This window comes from Rhineura floridana, chromosome 7 (genome assembly GCF_030035675.1).
Source record: "Rhineura floridana isolate rRhiFlo1 chromosome 7, rRhiFlo1.hap2, whole genome shotgun sequence".
Taxonomy (NCBI): Eukaryota; Metazoa; Chordata; class Lepidosauria; order Squamata; family Rhineuridae; genus Rhineura; species Rhineura floridana.
The window spans coordinates 149587949-149600130 of NC_084486.1; the positions used below are offsets into that span (position 1 = coordinate 149587949).

Genomic DNA, 12182 nt, shown 5'->3' on the forward strand with positions numbered 1-12182 from the left:
TCTCAAAGTGATCCATTCGATATGGGATCAGGTATCAAACAGGGATGTGTCATTGCTCCAACCTTATTTGCTATTTTCATCGCCATGATTCTACACCTTGTTAAGGGGAAACTTCCCACTGGCGTGGAAATCACATATCGAACAGATGGAAAGCTTTTTAATCTCAGTAGGCTGAAAGCAAAAAGTAAGGTAATTACAACCTCTGTCATAGAACTTCAATATGCCGATGACAATGTAGTCTCCGTACAATCAGAGGAAGATCTTCAAACTATCCTAAATGTCTTTGCAGAAGCATATGAAAAGCTTGGCCTCTCGCTTAACATCAAAAAAACCAAAGTGCTTCATCAGCAAGTCCGAACCAATCCCTCTGTAGCACCATCAATCCAGCTTAATGGTGCAACGCTGGAGAATGTCGATCACTTTCCTTATCTTGGCAGCCATCTCTCTGTAAAAGCTGACATCGATGCTGAAATTCAACATCGACTGAGCTCTGCGAGTGCCGCATTCTCCCGAATGAAGAGTAGAGTGTTCAAGGATTGGGATATTCGCAGGGAGACCAAAATGCTTATTTACAAAGCCATTCTACTACCGACCTTACTGTACGCCTGTGAAACATGGACCATCTATAAACGCCACTCCCAACTTCTTGAAAGATTCCACCAACGCTGCCTCCAGAAAATTCTGCAAATTACTTGGGAAGATAGGTGGACTAATGTTAGCGTATTGGAAGAAGCAAAGACCACCAGTGTTGAAACAATGATCCTCCAACATCAACTTCGCTGGACTGGCCATGTGGTTCGAATGCCTGATCACAGTCTTCCAAAGCAGCTACTTTACTCCCAACTTAAGGATGGAAAATGGAGTATCGGTGGACAGCAAAAGAGGTTTAAAGATGTTCTCAAAGCTAATCTAAAAAAATGTAACATAAGCATCGAGAACTGGGAAGCCTTGGCCCATGAGTGTCCCAATTGGAGGTCAACCATTATCAAAGGTGCTATGGACTTTGAAGAAGCATGAGTACAGGGCAAATGGGACAAACAAGCTAAGAAGAAGGCACGTCAAGTAAATCCCCATCACGACCATCTTCCAGCTGGAAACCTTTGTCCTCACTGTGGTAGGCTGTGTGGATCCAGAACTGGCCTCCAGAGTCACTTACGGACCCACCGTTAAAGACCTTATCTTGGAAGACAATCTTACTCGGCCACGAGTGATCGCCAATGAATGAATTTTTTGAATGAATTAAAATACAGTTAAATTTTTAACTATGGTTTAATGTGAATGAGCAGCATGCGGGTGCACGCTACTCAAAAGTTTCTTGGTGTACTCCTGCTTCACTGCTGTTGGAACACTGAGGAGGAAACAAACAAGATTTGTTTCCCCATTGTAGTTTATGTTATCTGCTGCTCAGGATGTCAGGTTGTTCTTAAAGAAGGGGCTGTATTGTATCCTTGCCCTAAACAGCAAAATCCCAAGTTTTTCAGTGAGAAAATGGACTTCTTCTCTTTGATGTGAATACACTTGCAAGAGTTCTTTCCTTTCATTTTTTCTGTTTTGCTTTGCCATTTGTTTTCAGATTTTTCATTCTACCAATCTATTCAGATACTTTTATGCTAGCAAGGAGTTCAAGTCCTCTTTTTCATTTCATTTGATTAACTTTCAGCATTACTTCTGGTGAAAGTTTTCCCCCTTCAGAATTCTGCTTGATAGGCAGCACCTGCCTGCACAGGCAATTGGAGTTACTTCGGTATACCTTGACGCTGAGAATTCTGATTAAAATTGTCAGTTTATTATGTGTGCCTGCATGTTGGTTCTTCTTTCTCTTTTTCAGCTTCCCCAGCCCCAACAAAATAATAAGTGTGATAAGCCAACAGCAACATTTTGTTTCAACTTGTGGCTTTGAAACAAACCATGAGCACTGGCTGTCATGTAACACAAAGCCAACCTCTGGTTTGTTTCCTTCCTGGAATGGCAGCAACAGAAGCCAGGAAGGGGTTAAATTGGGCACTTCTGAGCAATGTGTACCAGCACATTCCTTATTCACATGAAACCATAGATAAAAAATAACTTTGGTTGAGCATTACATGTGGGTCAGGCCAACGTTAGTTTTAACAATAATGTTTATGCTCTTTCAGATGATTGCAGCATCAGGCTCTGGCAGGCTTCCCTGGGGAAGGACTTTTATAAAATGAGCCACTTATACAATTAAATGAGAGTACATGGGGTCAGGGGAAGACAGGCATCTCTTACGGGGGAACATTCCCTATAAAAGCCAACATCGTTCTTGCAATCAGAGTATGATTCAACTGCCTTAACTACAAGAGTGAAAACCATCAGCTGTGAGGAGCAGGGCCACTATCACTGCTGTCCAAGGCTTTGAAATGCTCTCCTCAAAGAGTGAGGTAAGGAGCTGTAAAGGTCTTCTGGAAATCATGCAAGACTTTAAATTACTCCAGAGGGTTGCTAAGGTCTGTGGCTGACAATCTTATGTGTTTTTCTTCTTCTACAGTAATTTGTTATTATGAACTACTAATTTTAAACCTGTTCAACTATGTCCTTTTATAAATTTATTATGTTTTTTGTGTTCTAATGTTGTGTGTTCTCATGTTCTAAAGTTATTATGAACTGCCTGCAACTGAGGAAAAATATTTTAAAATAATGATGTTCCCAGGCCATTTATGGACCTACACAATAAAACCAACACCTTTAACTCTTCTTGGATGTTCACACAGGCAGCCAATGGAGCTGCTATGGCACTGATGTTTATGGCCCTCCTATGACTTGCCTGCCTGCCCTTCTTTCTCCCCCTGCTTACAAACAGAAGGAGGGCTGCACCATTCTGCAGTTGTGAAGATGTCAACTTAGAATTTCTTCTTCAGTTAATGAGTAGGTATACACACATTAATTATTTTATTTATGAGATCAGTCACAAAAATGTCAAAGGGATGTACAAAGTCTTTAAAACAATATACAGTAAAAAAAAATTAGAGTAAGCTTTTAAAATCCAAACGTTGACAAGCACCCCATACTGGGCTTGCAGAAATGAGTAAGTCTTCAGCAGAAGTCCAAACCCAAAATGGCCAGCACCTGTCTAATCTGTATAGAGGGAATTCCATAAGGCAAGTAGCTGCAAGTTGTCATGGAGCAGGCCTCAGGTATCTTAGGCACCAGCAGGAGAGCATCTCCTGATAAGTGACCAAACAGATATATAATAGGGGATAAGAAGATATTTTGAGTAACCTAGTCCGGAGTTCTTGTTCTACATTCTGAAATCTGACCATCTGCAGCCCTGCTAATTATGAAATGTTATTTTCATGGGAAGTGACAAGGAGCAGGCTGGTTCTACCACAGGGCAGTGTGAAGCAGCCCTTGCCTCAGAAAACAAACTTTGTCATACTGTTAAAGCAGCAATTCTCCCTCCCTCATATACAGTATATGACTATTCAGCTTTTACCACTGCAGCAGGGGGCAGCATTTGAGCTTCCCATCTCAAGCAGCAAAGTTCCTTGTCAGAGATGGCCTATGCAGCTGAGGTCTCCCCACCAACATGATGTGTATTCCCCTTGCTAACTTCCAAGATTTCGTTAGGCATTTGTTGCACATTTCTTAAGCTTAAGCTTCTTTCTTCCTTCCTTTCAATGAATGTTGACAATTTCCAAGAGGCTAAATTCGGTACTTCAGGTCACATTCCACGGTTGCTTGACACGCTGCTGGGAATGTAGAATACACAACGCCTGTGTTTTCATGAAAGCCAACCCCTTTTGTGCTGAACAGATGGCTTGCCTCCAAATTCACTGATGAAGTCCAGCAGAGCACCTTTAGTAAACCTTCTTAAAGAACTGTAATGTACTGCCATGGTTGGTTGGTGTGATTAGCGATATCCACATCAGCAGAAAATATCCCAAGCTTGCCAGGATACAGGTTCCCCTCTTACAATATATTACAATTCATGCCATAAATAGCCTGCTACTTGTCTATCAACTCAGTTCTTCTGCAGAGCACCTCCTGGACCATCATGGCCTCCTCAATTCCACACTGCACAGTCTGCAATTGTACCCCTAGTTCTCTGCTGCTTTTACCAACCATGCCAGGTCCCCTCCCAAACAATTTTGTCCTCTCTTTCTTAGATTAGCTTTCTTTGCAGAAGCATAATTTGCTGTCAGCACCCTCACACTCTGCAAGCGCAGTACATGGTTTGCACACACTATCCACTGCACCATTAGGCATATCCCATAGCATCAGTAAAAACAAGTAATGCATGCCAATTTTTAGCTTGCCAACACTAAGGTTTAAATAGCGTAAGTGTGAATAGTTTTCCAAGGATCTTTCATTTTCAAGAGTAAATTCGATCCTAAACAACTTATCCCCAAAAAGCACACAAAGGATTGTCTTCTAGCAATCATTACACAATAAAAAAAAATCAGAAGGTTTGCATTCAGCTACAAAGTAAAAGGTTTCCTCTCGCGGACTTATTTGATACACTTAACAGAAAGTGTATTCTGGCTGAGAGTCGTGTTTTAACATTTGATTATGCATTACCTGTGCAGGGGGTGACTGCAGTGGGTTGTTATCTAGAGTGATTGTCTGTAAGTGCCTGAGGTTCCGGTAACAAAGTGGAATAGTTGTGATTTTATTGCAGGAGAAATCTAACCGAATCAAAGGCAGCTCTGCAAGTTCTGTAAGAGAAGAGAGAGACACATTAGAAATGTTGTAGACAATTGTAGAAGAAAACAAGCATTCATATATAACAACAATTTGATTTTTGCAAGTGTCTGGAAATAACAGCAATCTTACACAAGTTCTCCCCAGCATTTCTTACCTTCAGGTAAATGCACCAAGTGATTTCTTCTGAGGTTCAGGTCCCGTAGAGAATCCAAACTGCCAATCTGTGATGGAATTGTCTGTATTTCATTACAGCTTACATCCTGGAAAACCATGAAGAGGAATGAACCGCAGTTTAATCATGTTCACCACATTTGTGTTGTGTGTCATTGCATTAACACCAATGCAGTGGTTCAGATCTTTGCCTTGTAAATGAAAAATATGAGATTTAAGCCCATCCTAGGTATGCAGAATAATCCCTCTTTGGAGAAGGGCAACAGCTCAGTGGCATACGGCATCCTTTGAATGTATAATATTGTAATTCAGCCACCAGCATCTCCAGTTAAAGAATCCCTGGCAGCAGGGCTGGTGAAAGCCTCAATCTGAGCCTCTGCTGCCAGTCAGAGAAGACAACAGTGGGCTAGAAGGAACTGTGGCTTGAGTCAGCATAAGCGAGTTTATGTCTTTAATCTGTTTTACTAAATCTGGCTATGTGACAATGTGTTTGACTGCCTAATCTTCACCCAGTTCACTGTCCAATACCAAAAGCTTTCAAATGACCACCTCATCACAAGGTCAGCACCAAGGAGGATATTTTTATGGAAGCAAATGGCAAGATCCATGCGGACTGTCTTTCAAATGCATCTTGCCAGGTTTCATTTTCTGATTAAGGCCTGATGCTTCTGGGATTCTACTATATTTTAAGTCTTTAATTTGTATTTTCTATTGTTTGCTTCTTCTTTTTTAAGTGTATGCTGCCCTGAGAAATTTGTGTTGAATAGCAGTTTATGAAAATGGAAATGGACTGCCTTCAAGTCGATCCCGACTCATGGCAACCCTATGAATAGGGTTTGTCATGGTAAGCGGTATTCAGAGGGAGTTTCCCATTGCCTCCCTCTGAGGCTGAGAGGCAGTGACTGGCCCAAGGTCACCCAGTGAGCTTCATGGCTGTGTGGGGATTCGAACCCTGGTCTCCCAGGTCCTAGTCCAACGCCTTAACCACTACACCACACTGGCTCTCAGCAGCTTACATATATATCAAATAAATAATATATTGTATGAATCTGAGTTCTGACTGGTAATAACTTTATTTTTTCATTTATAATAAAGGCATGGGGAATTATATCCCATTTTAGGATTGGAGAAATTAAAGTTCAGATATTGTTTATAACCCAAGTTCAATCTCCAAGGCAGATGGCAATAGTGCCTGAAAACCAAGCAAGGTGACAAGATCCTGGATCATATGCAACTTGAAAATTACAAGTTATGATGCAAAATTGCATTTATGTACATATTAAAAACAGCAGGAAGTAGGCTCCCCAAAATGCTAATAATTTCCTGGTGACATATTGTGGAAACAACAGCCTGTACAGCCCAGAAATGCAAATCAGAAGTACTGTAATAAATATGTATTTCTGTAATATTAAACTTCAAAGCTAATCTACAGAGTTTTTAAAAAATGCATTCAAAACTGTAGAAGACTTAAATAATAAATAATCAGACAAAGAGATTAGTGCAATGACTTAGCCGTTCTTTCTTCAGCTAAAGGCTTGGGGGAAAATATTAGATATATCCTATCACCACCAGTGTCAAAGTTGTTCTTTTTACCAATAAGGAACGGTCACTCCACTGGTTCATCTAGCCCAGTAAATGCAACCCCCACCCTGCCCCAAATCTCCGAAGTAGGTAAAATGAGAATCACTGAAGATGATAAAACAGTGGCCAGCCAAAATCAAACATCCCAACAACTAAACTGGGGGCAAGGCATAGACATTATTAGGATGACTTTTTCCTAAAGGGAGTATTTTCTGGTGTTCAACTCTGACAACCAATCTAATTATGAATTTAACAAATCAGAAAGCCCACAAGTTATCAGTGAAAAACACATTGATAACCTGCATAATTCCAATGATTCTGTCAAAAGGATGATGTAAGTATGATTTAAAAAATCACTTGCTGCTCTCCTCAATGTGTCATCATCTCATTGTTTAAGCAAATTCAACACTCTTTAGCAACTCACCACAAAGCTAAATTAAAACCTCATGAATTTGGCAACTATCCTACTCATTTCTAGGAGGGTTGGAGAAAGCATGTCAAGCTTTAAAAACAGAGCACATTAATAGTGTTCACTGTGCTCCATTTGCAACCATCGCTATCATGTTAAAATCGTCAGAGTGTGGGTAACCTTCAAGAGTATCAATATATTTATGATGGAATTCTTATCCTGATGGTGGAATTCTTGTCCTGATTACTCAACACATGGTCACAGCAGTATGTGGTCAACCATGGATATTCTACTGCTGCTTCACTGAACTATACAGGGTATCTGTCTAATATTAATCAGTTTGGACAAAAAGCTGATGGTTCATCAATAAAATCCAAATCCATTAAGATAATGAAGGAATTAAATACACTTACAAGCTCCATCAGGCACCTTAGCTGTCCAATTTCCTCAGGTAGTGAGACCAGCTTATTATTGCTTGCTATCAAAACTTTTAACGGGAGGCTGCACAAGTGAACTGGCAACGTGGAGAGCTGATTCCGGCTTTTCAAGAGCAGGAGGAAAAGTAAAACAAACAACAAGCAGTCAGAATAGGAGATGACGCTATAGCCAGTTCATGTGTAGCATGAGAAAATCAAAATACAATCATGTCAAAGGACAGATCAGTTTTGACACATCAGTCAACAACCGGGGTCTCCTGATTTTCTACATGCTGTATCCAGTCTGCCAAATGACTGTGCAGGGGAACCACTGGTCTACGTTATCTGTTTTTACCAGGCTCAGCTGAATTCCTGAGGCTGAAGTAAAGGGTAATATTATAAAAACTTTCATTGTACACACTAAGTTGTGATTCAGGAAATTGCAGAGGCCAGTTCAGTTCTATATGCATTAAACAGTTACTGCTTCTCACATCTCTGGGAATTCACTGGAAGTTGCTTGCTATGCCACATGAAAAAGATGCCCCCAACTCTTTGCAGTCCATAAATTAAGTTATGAAACCAGGTTGTCAAAGCCAGCCATCCTGAATAAAGAAAGACAACACACCCACACCACTTTCTCCAGTGTAGCTAACACTCAGGGCTTTAGTCACACAATTTGTATGGAGTAGCAGTTATGGCACCATCAGTTCTCCTCCCTTACTAGATCCATCTGACTGAATGGCCACATAATTTCACACAGCTCTGCCTCCACATGGGTAAAAGCACCTATCGCACAAGGACAATGTTTCAGGCTTCTGTCAGTGCCATTCAGCCAAATATTATTATCACTATTTATTAGCTTTATTAGTTGCTTGATACCTGAAGGTCCCCAAGTGACTTACACAATGTTAAAACAAAAACAAATAAAACACACTATAAAAACATAACAATAAACAACAAAACAATAGCACCCCCACACAACCACAGGAAGGTTTGAAAGCATATTAAAACAAAGCATCATCTCAATCTTTTTTACCTGGTGCTGAAAAGATGTCAATGAAGGCACCAGGCGGACCTCACTGGGGAGCATATTCCACAAATGGGGAGCCACAACCCAAAAGGCCCTCTCCCTTGTCATCACCCTCCAAGCCTCTCTCAGAGGGGGGACCTGTAGAAGGGGCCTCAGAGGAAGATCTAAGGGTCCGGGTAGGTTCATATTGGGAGAGCTGTAAAGAGCCTTATAGGTCAAAACCAGCACTTTGAATTGGGCTTGGAGGCATACAGGCAGCCAGTGCAACTGTAACAGGACAGGTGTTGTATGCTCTGTTCACCCTGAACCCATCAACAATTGGGCAGCTGCGTTCTGCACTAACTGAAGCTTCGGAATTTTTGTCAAAGGCAGCCCCATGTAAAGCGCATTGCAATAATCCAACCTTGAGGTTACCAGACCATAGATTACAGTAGCCAGGTTATCCCTGTCCAGATAGGGCTGCAGTTGGGCCACTAGCCTAAACTGATGGAAGGCACACCGTGCCACTAAGGCCATGTGTGCCTCAAGAGACAGCAGTGGATCCAGGAGAAATTCCAGATTACAAACCTGCTCCTTCAGAGGGAATGTGACTCCATCTAGAGCAGGCTGAACACCACTCAGCTGGTCAGAGGAACCACCCACCAACAGCATCTCAGTCTAGTCTAGATTAAGCTTCAGTTTACTGGCCCTCATCCAGTCCATTATCACAACCCAGCTATGATTTAGCCAAGGACGAAGAGGAAGAAAAGCATTGGGGAAACCATAGAGCAATACTAGTTTCCTTTACCTTCTTCCTCTCTGATGTCCAGACTATCCTAGAGGGCTAGATATGAGGGAATGGAAAAGATTGTTTGCGTGAGGTCACACAGGGGGGGAAAGTTGTAGCTAATATTTCTGGATAACTTTTCCTGAAGTGCATGGAGGTGATTTGATCTGCCTCCATGCTGAGAAAAAAATTAGTGATACTCTCCTTAATCCCTTCCATCAAGAAAGGAAAAATAGGAAGGGTTACCTTTGGAAAGAGAACCAGGGGCCCAAGTAGACAGAAAAAGCTATGTTTTACTCTCAAGCCATCTGCATTTGCTCTTTCAAGCTACTGAATGTGGATTTGTGTTTAATATTATTTCTAGTCTCTTTTATTTTATTTTATTGACAACAAAATGTACATAACCCAAAAGTGAGAGGGATACATCATATACAAAATAATTTTCTCTGCCCATAAGCATACCAACAAATAATCTATTAATTTTATTTGGTCACAATTACAAAATCCAGAGGTTTTGAAAAGCTTTGAGAATCTTATTTTTATTATCTGCCTCATTAGTGTATGTTATGAAGCTCCACCATTCTGCAATAAATATATTTTTCCATTTTTATGCTTTTGCAGTCTTGCAATTTCTGAATCAACTTAATAGTTTTGTTTATTAATGCTAATTGCCACACTTTGCTACACCACAGAGGGATGAAAATACTTTTCAAATCTTTCCAAAATTGTGCAATTAGCATCCGAGCTGCAACCAATAAGAAACCAAATAACTATTTATCTTTTAAGGGCCTGATTTTCATTCAACATAAATTTAACAAAATTAATTCTGGAGTTTTATGAACCACCTACTTTGTAATTTTTTCAATTTCTGAAAAAACCCAGATCCCAAAATTTGGCAATTTTGGCACATGTCCACCAAATGGAAGGGAAAGAGCCCTTCTCTGAATATCTCCCCCCTATGCTGGAGGGGATGGTTTACTAACCAAAGATAATTTGACAGAGGTGAGATACCATTTTGGAACTACTTTTAGCATTAATTCCTTTGTGGCTGCCGATACTGAGCAGTATGGAAATTTGGACCACACAGATATTATACTGCCTCTTCTATCACTATATTCCACTATTTCCCAAATTTTTCTCAGACTATCTGGCAAGACCATATCTCTGTGCAAGAGGAGCGCATAAAGGCATGATACCAAACCCTTGCCTGTATCTTCTAGAGGCCGCAAAAGAGCTTCAAATGGCGTAACATCCCTCAGAGCTTGTCCCTTGTATCAGGTCACCTAATAAAATTCCCGACCTGATACCAAGAGAGCCAAGAAATCTGTCTGTCCCTAAGTTGTGTGCGCCAATATTCCCTAGGCAAGAGATTTGTCTCCACATAAAATTCTTTAAATCTGAACAAATGTGCCTGTTTATACTGTTCTACATGAAATTGCTTATTCCCCACTGAAAAAATCTGGATGTCCCCCTAAGGTGATAAACGGAGATATCCCTGGCATAAGCCTTATGTGTTTTCCAAACTCGCATCGTTGCCCCTGAAGAGGACTGCCATTTAATATAATCAAGTATAATTTTTTTCTTAATAAATGGAAAGACTGCAGGATGAATATCTTTCAGGAGAAGGTATTTATTTATTTATTTATTGTATTTTTATACCGCCCCATATCCGAAGCTCTCTGGGTGGTTTACAGTAACTTTAATATGAACCCAACAAATACTCTGTTGTGGAGCCATAAAGGTTTATTTTATTTTATTTATTTTATTTATTATCATTATTTTTATCCCGCCCTTTTTCCAAAACTGGAACTCACGGCGGCTTCCAGATAAAAGCACACATATAATTAAAAACATACAAAAGTCTAGATTAAAATCAAATTAAACAATTTACAGTATTAAAACCATTCATACATACAGTTAAAATAATTCAAACTCAGTTTAAAATAATACAGTTAGGCAACAGCAATGCAGCACCCTTCAAGACCTGTCCTTAACAGCTTTCAGTTCCAAATACTTGTTGAAATAAAAAAGTCTTTGCTTGCCGACGGGAGGACTGCAAGGAGGGGGCCATTCTTGCTTCCCTAGGAAGGGAGTTCCAAAGCCCCGGGGCAACCACCGAAAAGGCCCTATCTCGCGTCCCCACTAGTCGTGCTTGTGAGGACGTAGGTATTGAGAGAAGGGCCTCTCCTGAGGATCTCAGGGCCCGGGCTGGCTCATATACGGAGATACGGTTTATTATTTATTTTATTCTTATTTTTATTGATTGATTAATTGATTGATCTGATTTGATTTATATCCCGCCCTTCCTCTCAGCAGGAGCCCAGGGCAGCAAACAAAAGCACTAAAAACACTTTAAAACATCAAAAAAAACCAGACCTTAAAATACATTAAAACAAAGGTTTAATAAAGGTTAACTCCAGTCTCTTTACATTATAGAGTTAACCTTAAGACATAACCATGGACTGGCACAACTGACAGCTGATCAGTGAAAACCAGCTGTTCATAGGAACGGAGGAAGTTTGGAGTCCTCAGGTCTCCATCAACACATTGCAAGATTGCCTCAGGTGAATGGATGCTACATGTTTTTGTTATCCATGGATCAAAAGACAGATGTTACACACTGTAGTCTTTATGCCTGTTTGGATAAGGGTGGAACCATGTGGCTGAAAGCTGGCAGCCTGAGGATCCTAGGTGGTTATGCATCTAAAAAGGAAACCACAGGCAGCTACAGCTGCACTTTCCACCATTAATTTAACTTAACCCTAAATCCAACATGAAGGAGCACGCCCAGCAATGAAGCAGAAAAAAAAACAAGTAGGAAGAACCTACTATAAACAGCTGAAGAGAAATGTACAATTCACATGTAAATGCTGCAATGGAGAGAAGGACTGGTCTGCCCCAGAAAACTATGTCAGAATTCAGGTACATCCATCACGAAAGGAATAACAGTAAGTGACTGAATCAGACACGATGAAGTACGTTAACCATAGTTTGTTTACAAACAATAATTACAATGAGTAGATGCAACTGGAAGGCTGGTGATTACAGCTCTTTTTCTCAAGTGCTAGAAAAAGAAACATGGAACTTGCCTTGAAGGTTTGTTCGTTTCAATAGAAGACGAGAATCCTGGAGTGGGTTCTGCCTCCC

The 12182-nt window shown here is 40.5% G+C and overlaps 1 protein-coding gene across 10 annotated transcripts in view; it reads right to left on the minus strand.

Annotated features, from left to right (window-relative positions):
* LRCH3 (leucine rich repeats and calponin homology domain containing 3) overlaps positions 1-12182 on the minus strand; it is a 120913-nt gene that overhangs the window by 63453 nt on the left and 45278 nt on the right. For all 10 annotated transcript variants that reach the window (XM_061637563.1, XM_061637562.1, XM_061637556.1 and 7 more), the window contains exons 3-5: positions 7237-7363; positions 4817-4922; positions 4537-4673 (exon numbers count right to left, since the gene is read on the minus strand). In XM_061637563.1, coding sequence (XP_061493547.1) covers positions 4537-4673; positions 4817-4922; positions 7237-7363 — 370 coding nt within the window. The remainder of the gene's footprint in view (positions 1-4536; positions 4674-4816; positions 4923-7236; positions 7364-12182) is intronic.